The following is a 25,901-nucleotide window of genomic DNA, read 5'->3' as shown; positions in this document are numbered from 1 at the left end:
GTCTGTTCTAGAAATTTGGGACTCTATCTACTGAGATTGGAGATTAAATTTAAAAGCGTTAATTTTGAATTGAGTTAATATTAAATGAAAATTAAGAATTGAATTAACATTAACTGAAAATTAAGAATTGAATTAACATTAAATGAAAATTAAGAATTGAATTAATATTAAATGAAAATTAAGAATTGAATTAATATTAAATGAAAATTTTGAATTGAATTAATATTAAATGAAAATTAAGAAATGAATTAATATTAAATGAAAATTAAGATTCAATTTAGCATTAAATTTAAATTAAGAATCAATTTATCATTAAATGAAATTAAAAATATAATTTTTCTCTCGCCGGTAGATAGCCACTTCAGCGCCGTTCTATATTTTGCCCTTTGGACAACTTGTTTCTCTTCTTTTAAAAGAAAATGTCTGGTTTGCTTTTCCTCGCTTTCACATTTTTTCTTGCGGAATAAATTTTTCTGTTCGCACTAGTATCCGTTATCTCCGAAAAATACATTGTTACCGTGTTGGCGTGCAGCTTCTAACTGAGGGGGCTTTTCTTAACAAAATATCAATCTTGATAAAACACTAGTCCGTCCATATCCTAGTCTGGGCGCAGTCTATTATTGTTTTGATTGGACCATTTATTGAGCTAGATTCCACATATCTATTTTGATAACGCTCAACGATGTATTGTTGGTCAATTTATTGAACTAGATTCCACATATCTATTTTGTTAAGCGTCGAATTTACCCGATTTATTTTCGTTAGTAGTTTTTGAAATATCGCTTTTAAAAAGTGTAATATTTTAATTTCCGGTATTTTATTAAAGTATTATCGTTGATTAACTTAGCGCCCAAAAATATTTATTTAATAATAAAAATAATCAGCACCAACACAGGCCTAAGTAATTTAAAAACTTGTAATACCATATACCTGGTGATCGGCCTCCGGTGGTATGGTACCTGCTGCTAGGTACACCGGGCTATAAATTCTGACACGCTGTCCGGGTTACAATTAGTAGGACCCTAATTATAATAGTAGATCAAATAATTTTATTCCAAAATTGGGTAGATCCAAATTGTACTTAGATGGAAAATTACAATCCAAAATTGTGTTATATTTGCAGGGCCCCCAGAGGTCCTATAATTCCTATAAAATCCTATATTTTCAAAAATGTCCTATAACATCCTTTATTTTTAGCAAAATCTCCCAAAATTCCTATAAAATACTATAATATATTTTGCCCATTTCAAATCCAGCCACTCACAATGTCAGTTAAATTGCTAGATTTAGCTATAGGATAAATTTCTATACCAAGTCATTCTAGTCTATACTTTTGTTATTGTTAACATGGTTAGCTACTAGTATATTTTTGTGATAAAATGGTTAAATAGTTTCAATTTTTTAAGGGAAAATCAAGGATTTATTTATCTAAATATAGATTTTGTTTTTAAATGCATAAAGTTAGTAAATTAAATAGCATATATATTCCTATAAAATCCTATAATTTTGTAAACATAGTCCTATAAAGTCCTATATTTTTAGAAAAATAATCCTATTTTTCCTATAAGAAAATTGAAGATTTGAGTGGGGGCCCTGTATTTGATCCAATAACAATGAATCCAACTTGATTCCGATTTGGACCAATTTATTGGATTCAAACTGATTGCGTGTTCGTTCCAATTAGATCCAAATTTGGACATTTGATCGAATAATGTTTGTACTTACTATTACCGTTAACCTCCGCAATTTTTTATGGAAAGGGGAAATTGAAGAACCCGACGTAAAATCCCTTTAACCAGTTAGTAGAAAACAAGCTAACTCAACGCGGAAGATATAGCGCTAACCAACCCCCCGAAGTTAGCTTTAGAAAGTACGGAATTCTCAGCGACTATATAGTCAAATTCCTTAGTCGTTCCGATCAAATGAAGCCTGTATAGGGCGGCCCACAATTTCCGCAATTTAAAAACACGGTTTAGTGGTAGGGTATTATCTATTATAATCGTGTAATAAATGATATTTCCAATTCCTCTTAATAACTAACGACTATAAGGAACCCGGAGTAAACCTTCGCGGAAAATCATTCCGCCTTCTGATCATTAATCACAACTCCTTATTACGTCCCCTCGGAGCCAAAAGGAAAAGGTTGACCCCTCCACCCTCTGCCTCTAACAATCCCGCAAACTCCCTCCTCAGTCATCCCATCATCTTTTCGTTCCGTTCCTTTTGATAGGGCCAGCCAGCCAGAGTGGTCGAGCCTCGCTTTGTAATTCCGCGGATATAATTTATGGAATTTAATAGGCAGGCCGCCCCCGAATACCTCAGCCTCCTTAGGATCACCTACCCCACCTCCCATTACATTTCAGTATTTGCCGGAGTAAGAGAGAGAGAGATCGGAGAACTATAGGAACGCCATCTATGTTATAAAAAAAAAAGTTTTAAAAGGGGTCGCCTCCAAATTCCATCTCTAGGATGTGAACGACCGACCTCGACAATACAGTAGGCTGATAATTTAATGCCCCGTTTTATCCAGTAGCGAGGTGGAAGGCCGCGTTAAGGGTATAGTTTGCGCGGTTCGGTGACGAGTTAACGTTCGAATTGACTCTAAACGCGGCTTCTAGCTTCCAATTTTTGCCGGCAGAGGGTGGGTAAATCGGGCTGTTGTTGCCGCGCGAGGACTGACTGACTGGAGGAAGAGGGGAAGGGAGAGTGAAATCCAGGCGCCTCGCTGGCTGCGTCGGTTGCTATGGTTACGGAGAGCCAACCCGATCGGAGTAGAGCTGGCCTAACCCGATACCGCCAGCCAAGGCCTAGTTCTCTACGAGTAAATGGACGTTGCGGAATGCTTTATCCCCGCGTTGGGACGATAGTGTCACGTTAACCGGTGTCCGCGGCTCTACGCTATTGATTCCGCGGATAAAAGCTCCGAAGCCTGTCCGATTCTTTCGATCGACATCTTAACCCCGCAGTTGATACGAAACGGACCATCGTCTTTTACCCCCCTTTTTTATGATTTTATTTTGTCGTCTGCTCGAGCGTGCCCTGCCCCTGATTGCCCCCTTTCCTAAAGACGCTCGGAGGTTAGCTTATTCATCCGAGGACCGGCGCTATCTCTCGGCAATGACCGTTTTAATTGGCGGAAATTTAAGCCAGCGACTGCCTGGGAAAACGATATTCCCCTTCGGTACGCGCTGCCAATTTAACTTGGTTATATCTTCGCCCGACGCCCTTTGGACGGCGTCAGGTTGACGAGAAAGTGGTTTCTTCTTTTGATTTTATCGACTACGCGAATTCGACGTTGTGACGGTATACGTTAGGATTAGATGCTTTTTATCGATGACTCCTAAAAAGTGGGGAAGGCCTAAATAAATTTACCATACGTGGTATTTTTTTTTTCTAGACGCTTATGCGAAATAAAAAGCGATGGGACGTTTTTGCCTGACCCTTATAGGTTGGTAGAGCGATAGTAATTCAATTTGAATGCTGTAGTGTTAGTAGTATGGCATACGTATATTATTAAAATTAAGGGTTAATAGTGTGGTCCTAATGGTAGCTGCCCACGCTTTCTAAACCATGAAAATTACGTTTTTAAATTTAGCGTATTTTTCTTTTTACAGGGTTGCCACATGTCAGGGAAAAGTCAGGGAATATTAAGAATAGAGAAAAGTCAGGGAATTTTTAAAAAATGAGAAAAGTCAGGGAATTTTTAAAAAATGAGAAAAATCGGGGAATTTTTGTAAAAAGATTAAAATCTGATAAAAGTAAAATATAAATCTACAAAATGATAAATTACGGACTGAAAAAATGTCGTGGGAAGTTTACAAAAGTGATTAGCGAAAAAATGGAAAAGACGGGGAATTTGAAACTGAAATGTTTATGGCAACCCGGTTATATTATATCGTACTGATTCGTCGAAACGCGAAACTCTGTTATGTCCCTAGTGGCCGTCTTGTTCGATGATGGAGCCCGGCGGTCAACTTAACCGGATAGTGGACTGGAAATAGGATCCTGAGGCGGGCGCTACGGGAATGAGATCGCTCTTATATAACGGGGAGGTTTTAGTATTGTCATGACATTTTGGGACGAGAACGGAGGCAAACTTTTATTCTCTAAGTGCGCGCTTCGGATCGGCCCAACAATTTAACCTGACAGCTTGAGTGACGCGGGGAATAAGAGTCTATGACTTATAACCTCTTCGACTTCTCTCTTCTTTCTCTGCCTATTCCGCTCGCGTATATTTCGCTTTCTGCCTAGCTTGTCTTCTAAGCTTCGATCTACTTTTCTTTGGCCCGTCTTTGAAAGGATGGAGAAGGAAGAAATGTTTTCTTTTCACGACCGAAAATGTTCCAACGCCTTAAGACGACTACGATATGCTTATTTGGGATTGCATTTTTATTGGCACTCTTTTCCGAGTGATAAAGAAACGGGCAGCGTTTGTGGGAGGGTTTATTTCCTATCTTTGCAATATTACCCTCAATTTCTGGTACAGATATAATAATCATATTATTATGTCAGCCCGCGGACCATCTACCCCAAGAGGGACTTGTATCGCTGGTAGTAATTTCAATGTCTCAAATGTGATGCGGCTTTTTTTAGATAGCGCCATCTCGTGACAAGTATAGGCAGTTTTGAAGTGTTAGAGCGCAATATAAATTAATGTCGAATTCCGAACATAGGTGACGCTACTATCCAAACTTTATAAATATAGCGATTTACGTACTGTGACCTTGTAACTTGAAACTTTTAGTTCTCGAATCGTTTTGTCTGGCGTGTATTGTTTATCGTTGTTAAAGTATTGTTTTCATTCAACTCGCTGTTATTTAGTTTATTTCTTAGACATTCTGCGAAAATCTAACAATAAAAATGTGTTGTAGAAGCTGGCTCGAGCACGACGTTTTTATTTTTATATCGTTAAATACAGAATTTTCTCGCGCCATTTTCTGTTTGCTGTAAAAAGACACCTTTGAGACTTATATTTTCGAGGTCGATGCAAGTCCTTCTCGGGGTAGGTGGTCTGTGGTCAGCCTAATTCATTATTAGCATCTTCCGGTGTAAAATTTTAAAACAAAATGTTTGAAATAACCATATTTTTAATATTACTAAAATCTCATTATTTGAGCAAAATACTCCTAACATCATAAGTAACGTAGTAGTAAAATTAGTAATAAGTATAACACTAACCGATTTTTTTTTATTATGCTCCTTACACTTAATATTACCGTTAACATCAACAACTTTTATGGAAATGGAAAACCGAAGAACTCGGGGAAAAATCCTTTAACCAGTGGGGATAGAACTTGCAAACTCAACGTGAAAGTATTTTTTTCTGAGACCTCACCCTACAGTACCCGGCTCCTCTTGCTGTGAGCCGAAAATGCTAACCACTACGCCACCCCACCTGTATCATTATGGTCTAAAATTGACATATTATTGCCCGTACGGAGGGTTAGATCTAAAATTGTTCTAATAGTGCCTATAGTTTTGTGTTTGCGGGTAACACACGGTACACACCATACAGGGGTTATCCTACAATTTCCCACATTTAAATAACGTCCTTTTATATTCAACGTTCTCCTTTCAACGGGCAATTTTGGTATCATTTCCGTTTTCTTTTTATGGATCAAAAGGCGTACGTTAAAAAATGTATCCCCTGGCTCGGAGTAAAGGTAAAGGGTGTGTCCTTTTATGATTGGTTGAGCATATTGCACACCTCCCGCTGTCGTGTTCCTCCGGGGATCAAATGGAGGGTCTGTTTGACCGGAAGTGCGTCGATGCCGTGGAAAAAAGGAAGAAGGGCGTATAGATAAATCCGACACCGCGATGTTGGATAAACGCTCTCGGAATTCACATCTCGCGAAGAGTATTTTTGGCACCGTCTCTTCGTTTCTTTTTGCTTTCTCTCTCTCTCCCCTTTGGCAAAGATGTATCAAAGTTTTGAGGTGTCGGAATGTTCCATGCTTGTTTAGTGTTTGTCGTGGAGATTACGCTCTCGGCATACTTTCCATTAATTGCTAACTAGACCTCATCTTTTCTATATACGTTTATTTAAAGGGAATATAACATGTAGTATTTCTGACACGGTCCCAAAAGGGTTCCAATCTTGGCCGCTTCTTCCTATGACTTTTGACATTTTCGGCGCTGCTTAGTGGTTTGATGCGGAGGTAATCTTTACAATTTTTGGGCTATTCCGTAAATAACGTGTTTTGGAGGTTACATTTTCGCGGCTGCTTTAAAGTAAATTTGGATCAGGGAATTTTAAAAAAATGTTCGTAAATCAGAGAAAAGTCGGGAAATTAAAAAAAAATATTTCGAAAATCATAGAAAAGCCGGGGAATTTAAAAAATAGATAGAAAATTAGAGAAAAGTCGGGGAATTTATAAAAAATAGATCGAAAATCAGAGAAAAGTCGGGGAATTTTAGAGAAATAGTTCGAAAATCAGAGAAAAGTCGGCGAATTAAAAAAAATCGAAAATCGGAGAAAAGTCGGGGAATATAAAAAAATCGAAAATCAGAGAAAAGTCAGGGAATTAAAAAAAAATAGATTGAAAATCAGAGAAAAGTCGGGGAATTTAAAAAAAAATAGTTAAATAATTTCTATTTATCAAGTGAAAATCGAATATTTATTTCACTAAATATAGATTTTGTTCTTAACCGCATAAGGTTAGTAAATGAAATGGCATATATATTCCTAGAAAGTCCTATACTTTTTTAAATATAATCCTATTTTTCCTATAAAAAACTGAAGATTTGAGTGGGGGCCCTGTGCTGTAAATTCCGCCAAACACAGTTTTAAAAATAATGACTTAAACGCACTCTCGCAAGCTCAAAGTTTGTGTTAGCGTCGAGTTCCAGACTACTTATTTTCTTTCAATTTTTTCCATTCGATAGTAGCGGCAATGAGAGTAGCGGAGAGAGGATTTTCAGCCCCCTGGAGTGACTGATTTCTAACTCTTTGGGGCATATAGTTCATTCCTTCCCACGTACTTTTACTCTAAGGTTCAACTTTCACAATAAAGATTGAAGTGAGATTGGAATAGCTCGTAGCATGCCTGGCGATAGACTCCATCGCCATCTCTTTTTAATCAAAGAACTAAAAGCTACCTATGTGAGAAAATTCAGATGGCGAGAGTGCGTTTAAGTGTACAAATTATCAAGAGAAAGGTATAATTAAACTCGAAAATTTAAAAGGGTGACCCATTAATAAAAGAATAACGGTTTTATTAAAAAATTTCGCCGGTCGCCACTTCATCGTTACAGAGACTTATGGTTGCGTCGCATTTTGAACGCCTCTTCCAACTGATAAACGTTGTCGGACAAGGCCTTGTTTGCCTAAGCAAATTCTCGTCCTCTTATCAACCCGTTTCCTCCTCTTCGTCTTCGGCTTCCTTCGCTCGTTACATTTCCCGAACCTTCAAAATCTTCCTGGATTTTATTTACTGGAAAAACACCCCGCCACATTTTCCGTGTCCACGACGGAGAGTTGATGATACAACTCGATGGCGGGTGTACGATAGTCTCTACGTTGGTCTGTCTGTTTCAGAGTCAGAGGATTTGAAAATTACCCCAAAAGGTCCGGGAATTTGAAAATGATTCCAAAAGGTCAGGGAAAAGTCGGGGAATTTGAAAATGATTCCAAAAGGTCAGGGAAAAGTCGGGGAATTTGAAAATGATTCCAAAAGGTCAGGGAAAAGTCGGAAATTTGAAAATGATTCCAAAAGGTCAGGGAAAAGTCGGGGAATTGGAAAATGATTCCAAAAGGTCAGGGAAAAGTCGGGGAATTTGAAAATGATTCCAAAAGGTCAGGGAAAAGTCGGGGAATTTGAAAATTATTTCAAAAGGTCAGGGAAAAGTCGGGGAATTTGAAAATTATTTCAAAAGGTCAGGGAAAAGTCGGGGAATTTGAAAATGATTTCAAAAGGTCAGGGAAAAGTCGGGGAATTTGAAAATGATTTCAAAAGGTCAGGGAAAAAGTCAAGGTATTTGAAAATGGTCTAAAAAGTAAGGACATTTTAAGAATATTTATGATGTACTAAAAAAATATTAAATATTTTGTAAGATTTGACGTCAAACCCTTCATTTATTCTACAAAAATAGTCAGGGAACACCTGGAAATGTCAGGGAATTTAATTCCGGAAATTTTGTACGAACCCTGTAATTAGTAAATAACCGATATGCAGGGTTGCCATTGTACATCGAAATGTCAGGCCATTTGAAAATAGGTCAGGGAATATTAAGAATTAGTAATAAAAAGTCTGGAATTAAATTCTGGTTGCAAATAGAAACACTTTGCTAAAATATAGGTTAGAAATTACCAAATTTTGGCTAAAAAGTGAGGCAAAATCTCAGAGATTGGTCAAGTTAAATCAAGGAATTTTCATGTGAAAATCTGGCAACCCTGATATAGTAAAACGTTGAAACTACTGTACCCGAATTATAAACTAAAACTACTTTCTTCAAAATGCATCGCCGACCAACGATCCTCGCCAGAGAATCTTGAAACATTTCGACCCAAATATTTATATCTGGGTCCATTAATTATTCATCCAAGTTTGAAGCGAAACATTTTTAATAAATTAAATTGACAACCAGTACGTAACGTAGTGGAATAATTCCCCAATCGTTAATTTACCAAGGACTATTACAATAGTGAGAAACAATTCAGTTTGTTTATATCATTAATATTATATATTTGGGGCGGGTCGAAATGGGTTGAACGACGCTGCAACTTGTTTCTTCTTCTATTGACTTTGTTTTCTATGTCCAAGCGGGGGGGGGGGGGTGAATGAGTTTGACGGCGAAGTTGTTAGCACTGGGGGATGTTTACTTTAACGCTATTTTATAATGAGAGATAATATAGGCGCTGGACTATTACGGCATTACCTTCCGATGGATGGCGCCACCTTTGCTCGTCAACCTCTTTGTTAATGTAATAATAGTAGAAGCTTAAGCGTAATAATACATTTTTCTAACTCGCCGTTGATCCTTCTATGTAGATTAATTTCAACGTAATACTCCCTGGAGCGCATTTTTTTTCTCATCCCATGGTTCCCACCGTTTTCCTAATGAAAATTCGTGTCCGAAGTCTTTTTGCACTGTCTCTATGGGCTTCGTGGTAGAGGTAGTGCCGCATTTTTGCAGCCATTAATGATAATAATAATGATAATAAAGAAGAATATTATTGCTCGTAGCAGTGACGACGCCACCAGTTAAAACACGCGAATTAAGGCCAATAAAAATGTCTTATCTTTTAAATGGGCGAAACGAAATATTTCTTGCCTTGTTTAAAATTTATTTTGAAAGGAAGGAAACACGGGCTGTTATTATAAATAGGGGTTAATTTTATATACCGTTTTAGGTTTAATTTGGTCAAATTAAGTTAACCTAAATTTTATTTAAAATGATACCAAGGACAGTAGATACAGGGACGAGAAAGTGTATTGGCGGCCTCTGTTGGAATATATCATCTAAAACCACCTAGACGCAAGGAGAGTTAGTTGTAAACAAAAAAAATGGCGGTCACCTAATTTTAGCGGTTCTTGACGAGGCTTAAGTGTTCAAAACAAATGGGTATTTTTTTATTTACGCTCGTAGTTTTATTTTTAATTTAACATCAAAATGATAAAAACTAACTACAATAATACTGTCCATGGTGAACCACGTCTTAACAATGGCCGCGGTTTGTTTACATCTAACTCCCCGTGAATATGAAGACGTTTAAAATAGAAATTTTTTTCTCTGCTTTCTCGTCCCTGTATCTACTGTCCTTGATGATACTGAGTAACTTTTAATGCTAATTCCAAATAGTGACATTTTAAACAACCTATTTTTTATGTTTATTTGTACATAACTTTCAAAGAATATATAAGCCGTTCCGCTTATGCGTAATTACGTTTATGAATACATTAGGGGTTGTGAGACTTATACGTAATTCCGACTACTCCGCATCCCGCCAAAAAAATATTATGAAAAAAAAGCAAGGAAAAGGGTAAAGGGTTTCTGTCTAGGATGACGTGGAATTCGAATGAGTTGCGCGAATGCGAAATTAGGTTATCCTTCACTTCCGTAGCAGTTCTAAAAAGTGTGAACTGACACCCTCCAACCGCGTTTGAATATACTGTCAATTGACATTGTCCTTTTCTACAGACTAGAGAGAGGATACTTTAACACTAATTTTTTTTATCCTATCTTCGCTAGTTTCGACCCTACGCTTATTTAGCATAATTCTCCTTTTTATATCCGGTGCGAAAACAAACCGCGAAAAACAGCTAAAAATCCCTTAATTAAAGCAGAACTAAAGTGAGAGCAGGGTTCAATGTTCATACAGACCTAAAAGTCAGGGAAATATCAGTAAAAATCCCATTATTTAGTAAAATTCGGGTATATTCCCATTTAGTAATGGTCATGGAAATTCCCGTTATTTAGTAAAGGCCGGGGAAATATCAGGGAAATTCCCATTTAATGAAAAATTGGGTAAATATCAGGAAAATTCCCATTTAGTAAAAATCAGGGAAATTCCCATTTAAAAAATCAGGGAAATTCTCATTATTTAGTAAAAATCAGGGAAATTCTAGTAAAAGATGTCCGCTGAATAGCGACCGCCATGCAATAATTGGTGAAGAATTTCACTATAAGTTGCAATGGACTGCTCACATATAGGGCACTCTGAATGTTTATTAAATTCTCATTATTTAGTAAAAATCAGGGAAATCAGTTAAATTTTTAGGGTACAGAAAGTTTGGCCTAAAGAATAAAAATTATTCTTTTATATAATAGTATGGAATCAATTTAGATTAAATTTCAAATATAGAATTAGTGACCAATGAAAATATATATTTTTCGTACGAAAGGTTGAAATACTCTTTTACGGTATGGAAAAAGTGAAACCCAATAACATCTAGGATCATTTTACACGCGACCAAATTTGGTCGGATCTAGCCCAGCACATCTTTGACGTTCTGGAAAAGCCATATGAAAGAATTTGCTCCTTGGTACGGCTGTTAAACTCGTAAAATATATCGCCTTCAGAATTTGTTTATTTAGAATAAAAACCTTATTTCTGTCTCCCCCGGTTATACAATGTGTCAAAAAATATCCCCGCGCTCATCTTGCAGGGCGGAAGAAACTATTTTAAGGCGCCTAACGTTGCCGGCTTTTAGCCATTTGGATTTTAGTATTTGGATCATAAATGTACCGACACGCAAATATTTAGTCAAGTATTAAGTTACGGAATTATTGGAACGGTTTTGCAATTTGGCAAAGCAATTGTTCGAGACGCTTCGAATTGGTTCTGACCGACTATCGCTCGTTCGACGTGGCTCCGATTAGTGTAGACAGCGTCTGTTCCCCGCTTTCACGCTTTGATGGGATGATAGCTTGACGCTAATGCGCGGCGAAGGGCTATAAACTTGCCACCTTGATTGGGAAGCGGATGAATCGGGCGTTCCCGCTTCTCCCTTTCGCCGCCGTCAACATCTTGCCTCGACTCATCCCGGGATGCCAGGGAGGATGGAGGTGAAAGCTAAATCGGGGGTGGTTCCTAACTCCGGAACGAAAAAATAAGTTGGGGGAATATATATATAAAGAAATATACGATCGTCTCCGAAATTTTTATTTTCTCAGCTTCGGAAAACTCTTTTTTTAACTTCACCCGTGTTATTAGCTAACGATGACCTTTATGAAATTAACCAACACGTTGCTGTTGTTGTAAATGTCACATTTCCCTCTTAAGATAAATCGGATTGCAAACCAATAACTACCTTTGAAAGCCGTTTTTCATTATCATTGATTGATAATGAACCGCGAATAATTAGTCTAATTTAGGCGATTGGAATTCCGTTAAATTAGAATTATAACCCTGGCCATCTTGTTATTTTTCCTGGATGAAGTATATATTTTTTTTCGTACTCTCCACGAAAACATTTTCTTTTACAGCTCCGAGCTCATTTGGCAGGGCCGCGTTCGAGGTGGCTTTTTTACCCTTTCTATATATACGTATATACTTTTTTGAGATTTTTTCTTCGCCTATACAAGCCAAGCTAGCCGCTGATCTATATTGGACTATTTTCCCTCTTAATGAAGCAACCAGGGAATGCGCGGTAAATTAGAAATTCTCGGAGGCCCGTCGTCTCTGTTACCCGAAATTTACTTCCGCCCTTCTTGGCCCACCCTCGTCGCGTTTCTATCGTCTTCTTCATTTCATCTTCTAAAGTTTTGCAGCTCCAATTAAGCCTTTCGCCTATTTCAGTTGGAATTTTCTCTTAATTCGATTCCAATTAGTCAAGAATGTATGAATAGTTCCGTTTCATGATTTCCTCGCGAAAAACCACGCCCACCGCATTTCCTCGCGCAATCTTGAGTCTACATTTTGGGTATTTGCCCGCCCATAAACGCGAGGCCAATCAAACCTGATATCATCGTTCGTTGCCTATTAATTCGTTTAAGGCCAGATTGAATTGAGTCAAACCTCTTTCTATAAATTAGATCAACGACTAGGTGCGTTTGGCGTTGTATGGATAGAATCAATATCAGGGTTGCCACACGTCAGGGAAAACAGGGAATTTAAGAATGGACCTAAAAAGTCAGGGTTAATGTCAGGGATTTTTTAGAATTTGTAAAAAGTCAGGGAAAAGTCAGGTAATTAAATTTTATCTTGGCACTTTTTTAAGGTATTTCTACTCTAGATCTATGACAAATTCTATGATTATCATTTATTTCCTTGAAAGTTTGGCTAATTTTTTCAACATTGCAGTAACCTTTTTACTGAAATATAAGCTCATTAAAATTTATTAACTTCTGATAAAAGTAAAATATAAAATAAAAATTTGGCCTTAAAATGTCAAGGAAAATCTCATAAAATGGTCAGGGAATAGTAAGGGAATTTGAATCTCAAAATTTTGTGGCAACCCTGAATATCTTTCATGGAAATGTTTTGTTACTGATGGTGGCGTTTCTCTTGCCTTTCTATAAAATAATAGAGACGGTGACCAATAATGATAAAACACTAATCAACGAAACATTGAAATGGGAGAATGCAGAACTAATAACAAAAGAAACAAATTGGCAAAAACGCAATTTTAAAGAATCAATACGCATAAAAAATAAATCATGTACAAGGGCCGATGGACCTAAAAAATTGGGGGACTTAAACACATGCCACGCGAGCTAACAGCTCCCTACACTCACTATTACCGCCAACCTCAACAAGATTTTATGGAAAGGAGAACACGGGGAATCCCTTAACCAGTGAGGAGAGAACTAATTCTTAGAGATATTGTGGGCAAAATCGGGAATTTTAAAAACTAGTAAAAACGTCAGGAAAATTAATTTTGATGCTTGCTAATATATTGGTTTAAAATTGCCAAATTTTGGGTTAAATAACTTTGGAAAAAATCTTTGGAAATGGTCAGGGAAAACAGGGAATTTGAATCTGAAAAGCTAAATATGAAACATGTACCTTCACAGACCTATGTCAGTTTTCAACCACGAATGTTAACGCCGTATCACGACCCAATAGTGATCACTAGTATTACTCCAGCTTACGACGTAAAACGTTAAAATTATACTACTTAAGGATATTTATTAATGTGTAAACTATAAAGTAGTGGTATCTAATTGCCTATTCTACACCTGTAAAATGTGAGGAGTAGCAGTACGTAATTACCTATTCTAACACCTGTAAAATTCAGGTAGCAGTAGTAGTATCTAATTGCCTATTCTAACACCTGTAAAATGCGAGTAGTAGTAGTAGTAGTATCTAATTGCCTGTTCCAACACGTGTAAAATGTAGGGCTGTCGTTCTAAATATGTGTTTTTCTTTTGTTTCCGTAGGGTCGCTGCAATCGCGAGAAGCCGCCATGCAAATACTTCCATCCGCCGCCTCACCTGAAAGACCAGCTTCTGATCAACGGGCGCAACCACTTAGCGCTGAAGAACGCCTTGATGCAGCAGGTTCCTTTACAGCCCGTGTTGGCCGGCCAGATTCCCGCTGTGGTAAGTGCCGGCAATCAGGGTGGTCCTGGGAGCCAGGGCTCTCCCTCTTACACCCACCACCTTCCCGCCGGGTTGGTCTATTCTCATTTGGTCCAGCAACAAGCCGCTGCCCAGCAGAGGGCCTTGGCCGCGTTATTCATCAACGGCCCCGTCGCGTCCCAGGCGCTGGCGGCCTCCAACGCCAACGCCGCCGCCTTGGCCGCTTTCACGGCCTCTCTCTCGCCGCAAAGCCTGCAACAGGCAAATGCCAATAAGGTGAGTCACCCACGCACACACTTTCAATGACTTTTGCACACACTCTCTTTTTGTTTCTGTTTTATTGTCATTCTCACGCTTCGTTTTTAACGCTGGCCGTTTTTGATGACACCAATACGCTTCGAAAAGTGTTTTTACTTACATTTATGGCTTGTGTGATTTGATATTGCCGCTTAGATTGATTATATTGGCGAATGTGGTTAATTGTTATTGATATTTAGTATCGCTAATTTTAATTTAATCTATGAACATTTAGGCAGGGTTCATATAAACATGGAAATCAGTGAAAACCTGGAAATATCAGTGAAATTTATTTTAAGCAAAAACGTCAGGGAAATATCAGGGAAAATGAAAATTTTCCCGAAAAATCAGGGAAAATAATTATGAGAACTCCAAATGATGTGCAATTTGTTTTAGTATTTTTGAAATTATTAGTTAGTATTGAATTCGTACGTTCAATCTTGACTATATTATATTAGAAAGTGTAACAGTAATGCTTTTAATATTTTAGAGACCCCTATTGTTTAATTTGTTTTAATAACTCCTTTTTTCTGAGTTTTTTTTATGAAAAATGTGGTTTATCTGATCTCCTTCGTAGGCGCCCCTAGGTAGTTGTGCCTAATGGTTAATCCTGTCCAGGCTGGGACATACCTAAAGGTCGGAGTGAAATAACCCTTGATTTAACGAGGCACAACACCGCTCCTTAAAGGGACGTCCCTGATTTTACTAAATTGACCTTATTTGAAATAAAGATTATGATTTATTTAGAAAATTAGCCACGTTCGTCAAACCCTGTAACGTTTCTTTTGTTTTAATTTTTTTGGCTTTTTTTAAATAAAAATTGGTGTAATAAGCTGGGTCGATTTGCTGGATGGAATAATTAGTAATTTCTATATAAGGCAAAATATAGAAATTTTAATGTTGTTAACTGAATCGTTTAACGCGCTTGAAAGCCTGTGTTTTTATGTGTAAACCTTTTAAAACAAATTTATTATTTTATAAAATAATATCAACTTTAGTAAAATGTTCGTTTAGTATAAACGACATTTTAAAAAAATATATATTTGAATGCTTGCTGGGGTTTGCATTATGCATGGCTGATTTTTTTGGACTTTGAACTTGATAACCGTTTTTAGCTTTACCAATTTCGTAGAAATTTTTGATACGGTAAAATTTTACTAAATATTTAGCAAAAATATATAACAACAATATATCTAACTTTAATACTTTTTTATTTATTTTCCCAATACATTATTGGTTCCTTTGCGATAACCCAAACATTTTAATAATTTTAACATCTTAACAAGTGTAATTACCATTAAGTTACCATACAAGTATTCAAACACTACCGCACAGGCTTACCACCTAAACACTCTTGAACTATGTCAGCTAATAATCGTAGAAGCTTAAACATGGATTGTGTCAAAAAAATATTGTTTATTTTTATTCGGCGTATTGCATGATATTGGGTATTTTTGACATTGGCATGCGTTACAATTAGCTTCAAATATGATAATTATTTTGAAATTATTCGTTTTATTATTTTTTCAATTTGGATATTGTTAGCGCTGAAGAATTTTTGGTGATGGAATTCTTTTTTTGTGTATATTTACTACCGCTAAATTGGCACTATTTTTAATATTTACATGGCGCTTATGATTCGTTTTTCCTCTTTTTATTTACTAAAAAACTACCCCCCGACCTTCCCCCAACGTCATAAAAATATGTAGACGGTGGCCTTATGGATAATTCGGTCCAGCCTCTGCGCCAAGGTAGGCAGGCCAGTTGATTGATCAAACTGGACAATCGCTAGTAAGTTTGCCGCTTAATACGCGCATCCTGGAGGATAACGTTTTATCGAAAGTGTCAATTAGTTTTAAATTAATTAAGTTGTCTGCTCAATCAAAATTATATCCGTACTGGAACTGAAAGTCTCAGTATAAAACGTGAAAATTCATAAGTCATATACCTGGGGTTGCCACACGTCAGGGAAATCGGGGAATTTAGAAATTGGCCTAAATAGTCAGGGAAAGGTCAGTTAATTTTAAGAATTTGTAAAAAGTTATGGAAAATTCAGGTAATTGAATTTTCTCTTGACACTTTTTGAAGGTAATTTTACTCTAGATCTATGACAAATTCTGTGATTATCATTTATTTCCTTGAAAGTTTGGCTAATTTTTTCAACATTGAAATAACCTTTTTACTGAAATTTAAGTCCATTTAAATTTGTTATCTTCTGATAAAAGTAAAATATAAAACAAAAACATTGGCCTTAAAAAGTCAGGGAAAATCTCTTAAAATGTCAGGGAATTTGAATCTCAAAATTTTGTGGCAACCCTGTACACTATTTTGTCCCATATTTAATTTTAAAATAAGACAGATAGCGCAATATTTATAAGAACCAATTTACGCCAGGAAGAACTTTTTTAGTCCGCTCGTCCACCTTATTAATCAGGGTGAGATATGTGTAACGGCCACGCCAACGGGGGGATACTTGGGGATAGGGTTGGGACACCCGTGGCGGAAGTATGACAACCACCCGTTGGGGGATTAGTGGTCGTCCTCACACGGCCATCCACAAACTCCTAGACGCTTGGGATTACGGGAGTACGCCACTACTCCCGGCCAGGAAGAACTTGGAACCGGCACAGTTTTCATTTCCATATAGCTCTACCAATTTTTTTGTTTTGTTTTGTAAAAGTCAGATGTGTCTAGTGAGTGGAATCGAAAATACTAATAATGGCAACTTTCGCAAGTACAAAATTTTCAAAATTTATAGCTGTAACGATATTTTTTTTTGTAAACTGAGTCCTTTTTATAATATTAATAAATTATGAGTAAAATTACTTTATAACTTAAAAACTACGAAATTATTCGTAAATATAAATTAAATTATTAAATTATAAATTTAATTTATACGCGACATACAAATATTATAAAATATGAAAAAGTATATAATTATAACAATTCTAATAAATAATAATACTTGGAAAATAACTCGTGTTCCGTTCAAGAGATGACGCTCTAGAACTAAAAGTATGTGTCGTTATAACCGCATATCACCGAAGCTATAAGCTACAGTCCCATGTTCTTCCTTGCGTAAATCTGTTCTTGATATTTACTGTAGTGAGAATTGGATTAGAGAGAAATCTTTTCCAATTTCATGTCACACTTTCTTACAATTACTTTTCATAAACGCCGTTGTAGGGCGCGACTGGTAGGTCATTTTACTTCGATTACTGTGTTCGTGAATACGAATTGAAGACAAAGTCTAGGTTAGAGGAGATTCTTTATCGGAATTGTCACACAACCCTCGAATATACACTTTTTAAAGTACTTAATGATTTGGTAGCTAAATATTATGAGATCAGAAGTATATTAAACCTCTCAGAAAGAAGTATTCATTTTCTTAAATCATTAAATTAATTCGCTTGAAAACATTTACTTTCGCAGATTTCGCTATTTTTAAAAAATTGAAAAGAGGAATATAATGACTTTCTGAATTATTATTATCAAGAAATAAGTAATTATTCCTAAACATTTAAATAAGTTTGCTTCCACGATTTCGCAGGGAATTTGTGCCTATTAAAATCATCCTGGCACCTGCGAAGGAACGTGTTTCAATTTTATTATTTCGATGATTACTTCTCGTGAAGGATAGATATTAAATACTTCTGGTTAAATGAATATTATTATTTTAAATTATTTTATAAATCTGAAATGCAGCCCGCACTTCAGTAAGAGCGCCAATTTTATTTTTGGTACAATAACTACTAGCAAGAACCTATTTAAGTTACTGAGAACGTACGAGTCTACCTTACTAAACTATCTCCGTCGGAAACCATTCATTTTTCAAAATTATGGCGTTACTGTTTCAATTTGAATTGAAATTTTTTGTGCGCTTCGGTAGTAATCAGGGTGGCCACAGTACCTGGAAAGTCAGCGAATTTGAAAATGGGTCGAAAAATCAGGGAAAATTCCGGGGAATATAAAAAATTTGTAAAAAGTCGGGGAATTTAAAAAATTAGTAAAAAGTCGGGGAATTAAAAAAATTAGTAAAAAGTCGGGGAATTTAAAAAATTAGTAAAAAGTCGGGGAATTTAAAAAATTAGTAAAAAGTCGGATAATTTAAAAAAATAGTATAAATGTCAGGGAATTTAAAAAAATAGTAAAAAGTCGGGGAATTTAAAAATTAGTATATAAATAAGGGATTTTGATAAATTATTGTAAAAATCAGGGAATTTCAAAATTTGTATAAAAGCCAGGGAAATGTCAGGGAATTTAATTATAAATAATTTTTAAAAATTGGTTACTTTTGGTATATAATAAGACAGGAAAAATCCACGGATAAAGGAAAATTGTTACTAAAATATAGGTTAAAAATTGCCAGGGGAAAACTGAAAAAATTCAGGTTATTTAAATTTGAAAAAACGATGGCAACCCTGTTAACTCTTCTGCTTCCTACGCAGTTACGCATAACTGATTTAGCTTTATATGAGTTGAATACATCCTAAAAATAATGTTAAGACCTGTATAAAGAAAATACGTTTCAAGCCAACATTTTTGACATGTAATGAAAGTCAAACAGTTGAAGGTTCAATACTTTACCGCGCATATAAGAGTAAATCGCCAGCAAGTACTTGGATATATACATGTATAGACCGATACACAAAGACGAGGAGGAACATCATTTCAAGGGCTAACGACATTAGAGGTCGATTTTTCAATACGTTAAGTCTCCCTAGATGGCGCCCATAATTTTAAATAATCTAAAAAAAATTAAAACATAATTTTCTTGTTTCTTTTTATGGCGAATTAAACTTTTAGTAGTTTTTAGATGATACGTTGTTTAAAATAGTGTTAAGAGTTACTTTTCCGCCAAAGGTATAAAATCAATAAAATCGTACCTTTAAAGGCTTCCTTCTTAAATGTTTGTTTCCCTGCAAGCAATTTGTGAATCGGCCTATAAGGGTTTCAAGTTTAACCGTACGTCGCTCATGGCTCTTGAAATGCTTCGGGATGTAAGAGATTATAGGCCAATATATTAATTTAAAATTTTAGTACAATATTTCTATAATCCTCGAAACATTTCATTAGCGTAATAATTGTGTTAAGAGAAAACTATCACTGAAATATGTCGACTAATTAAAATCTTAGCGAAACTGCAGAATATAATTATTCCAAAGAAAAATTATATAATTATTAGTACAATGTTTTAAATTTTCAAACAATTATGTTACAAATGATACCCGAAAGCGAAAGTCAAACAAGTCGAGATACGTTACTTTTGAAAGAAATAGCAATTAATTTACATTACTTAATTTTTATTGTTGATTTAATTAAGAATGTATTTATACATATTTAGGGAGAATGAATATTATAAAAACGTTCTTGTTTTAATTTTAATTTTATTATTATTAGATAATTATAAAAATTATGATAAATCAAAGATAATATAGACCTCCTACCCTAGATTCAAAATCACTGCCTCACGGTTAGTCAATAGCGCTTACCAACTACCTACCGAAACTCCCAAAATATTTGCCCCATAGTTACAATGGTAATTGACCACAGATAACGCCCTATAGTGGCAACCAATGGAGGCCGAATTTTCGGAGGTCACTTGCCGGAATTGGGTAATAGCTTCGTTACAAAAACCGTCAATCGGAAAGCGGTCGAAATCCGAATTTAGCCCACGAAGTTCTATATTTTCTTTGGTTAAATATACACTAGTTTTTTGACTTGCTTAAAGGGAATATAACCTGCAAAGCAATCTTTACGGAAGACCCCTTCCATTTTTTAAATTACCCTGCACAGTGGCGCCAAACATTTCTAAAGCCAAAGGCAAGAGCGGTCAGAGCTGCCAACGTTGGTGTTTCACTCCAAATACCTGAGGTTACATTAAAGGTCTTGCTAGTCGCTGCGCTTATAGAGATATGAAACTCACGAAAACGCGTCAAGAAAAATTCAAGCATTAGCTTATGGCATCGCAATAGCTTTCTCCCAGACATCGAGGGGCGCCACCGTCGGCAAAAAATAGAGAGTCACTGGGGTATTGGTAGTTTCATATTTCTACAGGGTGTTTCAAAAGGTTATGCAAAAATTTGAAGGAGTTGTTGGGGGTGAGTTGAGAAGTATGCCTGTTTTTTTCCCATTTTCCTACGATGAGGGAAAAGAGCGCCAGAAAGCTTAAAAAAGTGGCCTACTAGCCCCTGGAAGTAGGCTGCAACAAGCGCAAAACCAAGCAGCTGGGATTTTTAATACTGTTTAAGTTTACTTTTTTACGCTGGTTACCTCGATTTGTTTACAAAGTAATTTTTTACCTATCACACGAACCCAAACCTTAATGTTCGCGTTTTGCGCTTGTTGCAGCCTGCTTCCAGGGGCTAGTAGGCCACACTTTGAAGCTCTCTGGCGCTCTTTTAACTCATCGTAGGAAAATGGGAAAACAATAGGCATACTTTTCTACTCACCCCGACAACTCTATAAAAATGTTGAATATCCGTTTGAAACACCCTGTATAACCGCGGGATATCTGGTTATATTCCTTTTAACATTTGCTCTCGGGTAACGTTTTGTAATAGAGAGAAATCGACTAAGCTTGATTATTAGTTGGATGAATGAAATTTGAAAAGTGTTCCCAGTATTTTGATCGTGTCTCTCTTTGTCGCTCGGTTGTTGTAGGCCACATCAAACCCCTACTTGACCAGCTTGCCAGCGGCCATGGGGACAGCGACGTCCTTTCCTTACTTGACGCACAGTCCAATGATGGCGGCCGCCGCTGCAGCCGCCGGCCTCATGCCCGCCGACGCCATGGCGGCCCAACTCAGCGTCGTCCCGACCGCCACACTCGTCACGCCCCAAAAGATTCCAAGAACGGACCGGCTAGAGGTAAGACTCTTCAATCACCCTCTCCTCCCAACCTCCGTGTCTCTCTTTTACGCGCTGTCTCGATTCATCTTCCTTCAATCTACCGAGCATTTATTCGTTCAACGTCCAAAGTGTTCACTTTGCGTTACGTTGGTTGTTTTTCCGTACAAAACCGTCGTCATGGTTACGAACGGAGATATCTCTGGAAATCCATTTCCGTAAGGTCCAGCGTTATTATGGTGATGGAATGGATTCCGTCGTCATCGTTACGAACGGAGATATCTCTTGAAATCCATTTCCGTAAGGTCCAGCGTTACTATGGTGATGGAATGGATTCCGTCGTCATCGTTACGAACGGAGATATCTCTTGAAATCCATTTCCGTAAGGTCCAGCGTTACTATGGTGATGGAATGGATTCCGTCCTCATCGTTACGAACGGAGATATCTCTTGAAATCCATTTCCGTAAGGTCCATCGTTACCATGGTAATGAAATGAATAATGAGCGAGTTTTTGGTTTTCTGTAAATGAAACCGTCGTCATGGTTACGAACGGAAATGTCTCTTGAAATCTACTTCCGTTAGGTCCAGCGTTACCATGGTGATGAAATTAGAACGAGGAAGTATTTGGTTTTCTGTAAATAACCAAAGCATTGTTATTGTTACGAAATCTAAACTAAAGCTAGGTCCAGCGTTACCATGACGATGGAAGAGGAAAATACGGAACATTCTTTACCGAAGCTTGTTAATTAATCCGTGATTAGTCTATCTGTCGTGTTGAATGTTAATATATTTAAATTAAGCCTACTTTAACACCGTGTTTATCATTCGTGAATATTTTCCCCCGTCGTAAACTCGTTTGGAAGTTGCGGAACACTGCTACACGCTTGGTCTATTTTTCACTTTCAATTTTAAGGCGCTTTAAGAATAGGCTAAACTTTAGAAAATCCAAATAATACACGTGTCCATTTAAAACTTTAATACTATATAAAAACGTGCGTTTAAAATCGCGTCGAGGAAAACTGAAGTTGCAAAAGGAATTATTACCCCGGCTCGAGATGTAAGTAGTTCGGTGGCTACGCCGAAATTCGTTTTTTATGATCGCCGGTGAAGTAAAAATGGCAGAGAAAACCCTAAATATGAATAAAATCTTGTTCAGCCCGTATTTCAAATTTCCTTCCCATTGTATAACGTTATCTTAGTTTAAGAAAATCGTAACTTGAAAAATACAGTTTTTCAGAAACGGAACCGTGAAATTTTGATGTATTTTTTTTCCAAAACAGGAATAATCTACCTTTTTACAAGGTAAATAGGATTGCCACAGTCAGTTTTCAATTATACATTACCTTAAAAAGGCTGGTTCCAAAATTCCGGCAAAATCAGCGATATTTGATAACTAGTAAACACTTAAGGAAAAATTCGTGGAATTTAATTTTGGTTGCAAATGGAAAATGTTAAAATTTATCAAATTGTAGTTTTAAAATAAGTAAAAATTTGATTTAAAATAAGTAAAAATTTGATTTAAAATAAGTAAAAATTTGATTTAAAATAAGTTAAAAATTTTATTTAAAATAAGTAAAAATTTTGACTCAAAATAAGTTAAAGTTTTGGCTTAATATAAATTAAAATTTTGCCTCAAAATAAGTTAAACGTTTTGGCTTAAAATAAATTAAAATTTTGACTTAAAATAAGTTAGGGCAATAAAAGTCGCTAGATGACTTAGGCCTAAGGTGGTGCCTTGGGTATTAGCCTAGCTGATTATTATTATGTACATTTCCGAATCAATATTATCGTAACTTCAAGTTACTATAAATTTAAAGTTAAAACCAGTATTTTCTTAACTTTACAAACATTAAGAGTTAGGATATTTTAGAGACCCAAATATTTACTAAACCCTAGTTACTCTATTACTGTTCTTTTAATATAATAAAATCGAGTGAATTATAAGGAATAAACGCCCAATTTTACATAAGAAAAATGTTCAAAACCAAAACCGAGTTAAATTTGTATTTACGATGTTTTTAACCTCAAATAACGATAAGTGTATAAGCGTGAGGGTTTGTAGCAAGGAGGATATGATCCCTGCCGAATCCACCCTAACCGTATCGCGCTTTCCAACGATACAGTCAATTGCTTTACGAGAATGGGCCGGGTGTTGTTTTTCTCGCCGCCATTATCTATCTTTGTTTATATCCTTCTAAACGACCTGATACGAATGATGGAGGCTATTTTTCTTTATAGATATTGCTGGAAACACTGCCGATATAATTTGAACTGCGGCTTTCCCTCACTTTATCTGTTACAATGGGCCAATTTCTTACCGTTCTAACTTGTGAATTAATTAAGCATAACAGAGGTATATAAAATGAACTACGCAGATAAGCATCCATACGCCAAACTGCGGAAGCGTACACTTAATTACGGTTCCGGAGTAGTAGTTTTAGAAACCACTGCTAGGACGTAATTTGCCCCGCACTATTTTGTCTTCCAATAAAATAGTTGGTATAATATTATCAGTTTAAGGCTATGGATACTTATATCTAAGAGTTTATTATATGCTTCTGATAATAGTAAGATCTATTTTACTTTTCTGATAATTATTTGTGTTATTTTACATATTTCTGATAATTATTTGTGTTATTTTACTTTTCTGATAAATAATAGCGCTATTTTACATATTTCTGATAAATATTAGCGCTATTTTACATATTTCTGATAATTATTTGTGTTATTTAACTTTTCTGATAAATATTAGCGCTATTTTACATATTTCTGATAATTATTTGTGTTATTTTACTTTTCTGATAAATATTAGCGCTATTTTACATATTTCTGATAAATATTAGCGCTATTTTACATATTTCTGATAATTATTAGCGCATTTATATTTATAATAAATATTAGCGTTATTTTTCATGTTTCTGATAATTATTAGCGCTATTTTACATGTTTTTGATAAATAATAGCGCTTTTTCTATATATTTCTAATAAACATTAGCGCTAATTTACATACTTCTGATAATTATTAGCGCCTTTTCAAAATATTTCTGATAAATATTAGCGCTATTTTCATATTTCTGATAACTATTAGCGCTATTTTCATATTTCTGATAACTATTAGCGCTATTTTCATATTTCTGATAACTATTAGCGCTATTTTCATATTTATAATAAATATTAGCGCTTTTTTACTTACTTTTGGATAATTATCAGCGCTATTTTATTTAACATGTTTAATGATAAATTCGGCATAAATTGAATTACACATGGTTTGGAATAATAACCCCCTTTTACATTCCGACGTTTTGAGCTGGAAAGAGTTTTTGCAACTTAACCCCGTCGCAGTTTATTTTTGGCTAGTCCTTAAGGTAATATCATAATCCTCTTGGTGGTTTGGAAATTTTCATTATTTCTTCTTTTGCCCTTAAACCGTTTAAAATCTGTTTTGGGGTTTTTTCTAATCCCTCTTTAAAAGGCCGCCTTGAAAGTTTCAAAAAGACAGAAGACGCTCGGTTTTTTGTCGTCGCTTCATTATATTCTTCGCAACCATCCATTTTATATATTTTTTTAACTAATCCTTAGAAGAGTCCTCTTCTACTATAGAGATAAGAAAAGCTTCAAAGATTTATCTTCGCCAAGAAGTCTTTTCATTCTTTCGCTGAAAGGTTTCGTTTTGCCACTTTAACACGTACGATCTCGTTTTGACTTTTCGTAAAACTCGAGATCTCGCTTATTTATCGATTAAAAAGGGTTTATCCAGTCGGATACTTTAGGAGGGAATTTCTAACGCTACTGCAATTTATATCTTCAATTAATTTGAAACATTTTACGAATAAATTATTAACTTTCAAGGTTATTGGCGTGGCGGAGTGGTTATTACCTTAGTGTTGGAGGTTTTTTTAGAAGGGTTTTTCCGTATTTCTTTCTATAAACCAGGGCCACGCGTACGGGATTTTTAAGAATTTGTAAGAAGTCTGGAATTTAAACGAATAATTTCTTCTGCTTTGATTTTTCTAGTCCCCCCCCCCGGGCTGGTTAGAAGGGCAGGGCCCCCAGAGGTCCTATAATTCCTATAAAATCCTATATTTAAAAAAATGCCTTATAACATTCTATATTTTTAGCAAAATCCCCCAAAAGTCCTATAAAATTCTATAATTTTGATATTTTGCCCATTTAAAATTCAGCCACTGAGATAAATTGCTAGATTTAGCGATAGGATAATTTTCTATACCAAGTCATTCTAGTCTATACTTTTGTTATTGTTAACATGGTTAGCTACTAGTATATTTTTGTGATAAAATTGTTTATTTCTCTAAATATAGATTTTGTTTTTAAATGCATAAAGTTAGTAAATTAAATAGCATATTTGGTCCTATAAAATCCTATAATTTTGTAAAAAATACTCCTATAAAGTCCTATATTTTTAGAAAAATAATCCTATTTTTCCTATAAGAAAATTGGAGATTTGAGTGGGGGCCCTGGAAGGGTTTTAGTTGAGTTCTTCGGTAAACCTTTCCATAACACTTTCTAGTGTGGCCCCGGGTCAGGGTCCAGGGAATTTTAAGTATTGGTAAAAAGTTATAAATTGAAATTTATCTAGAAACTAAAAAACAAACGTTTGTAATATAAATATTTTTGTTAAAACGTAATCTGACGAGTCACCTTTACACTAAATTTTAAGGTGAAGTAATTTTATCTTCTGATAAATGTAAAATTAGACATTATCTAATTTTGGTACTAAAAATCTCAATGTACCTTTGACACGAAGAGCTTTTAATCCTATTCAATGTAA

General features: G+C 35.7%; 1 protein-coding gene across 9 annotated transcripts in view; it reads left to right on the top strand.

Moving 5' to 3' along the window:
- Positions 1-25,901, top strand: part of mbl (splicing regulator muscleblind) — a 144,785-nt gene that overhangs the window by 103,166 nt on the left and 15,718 nt on the right. For 8 of the 9 annotated variants that reach the window (XM_090168732.1, XM_090168731.1, XM_090168729.1 and 5 more), the window contains exons 2-3: positions 13,825-14,241; positions 20,926-21,132. In XM_090168732.1, the coding sequence (XP_090024858.1) occupies positions 13,825-14,241; positions 20,926-21,132 (624 nt within the window). The remainder of the gene's footprint in view (positions 1-13,824; positions 14,242-20,925; positions 21,133-25,901) is intronic. The other variant, XM_090168730.1, reaches the window with a different exon arrangement.

The sequence above is a fragment of the Leiobunum rupestre genome, chromosome 3 (assembly GCF_980474605.1).
Source record: "Leiobunum rupestre chromosome 3, qqLeiRupe1.1.hap1, whole genome shotgun sequence".
NCBI classification, from domain to species: domain Eukaryota; kingdom Metazoa; phylum Arthropoda; class Arachnida; order Opiliones; family Sclerosomatidae; genus Leiobunum; species Leiobunum rupestre.
Note: the sequence above shows the minus strand (reverse complement) of the source record. Positions and strands in the feature narration are given on the sequence as shown.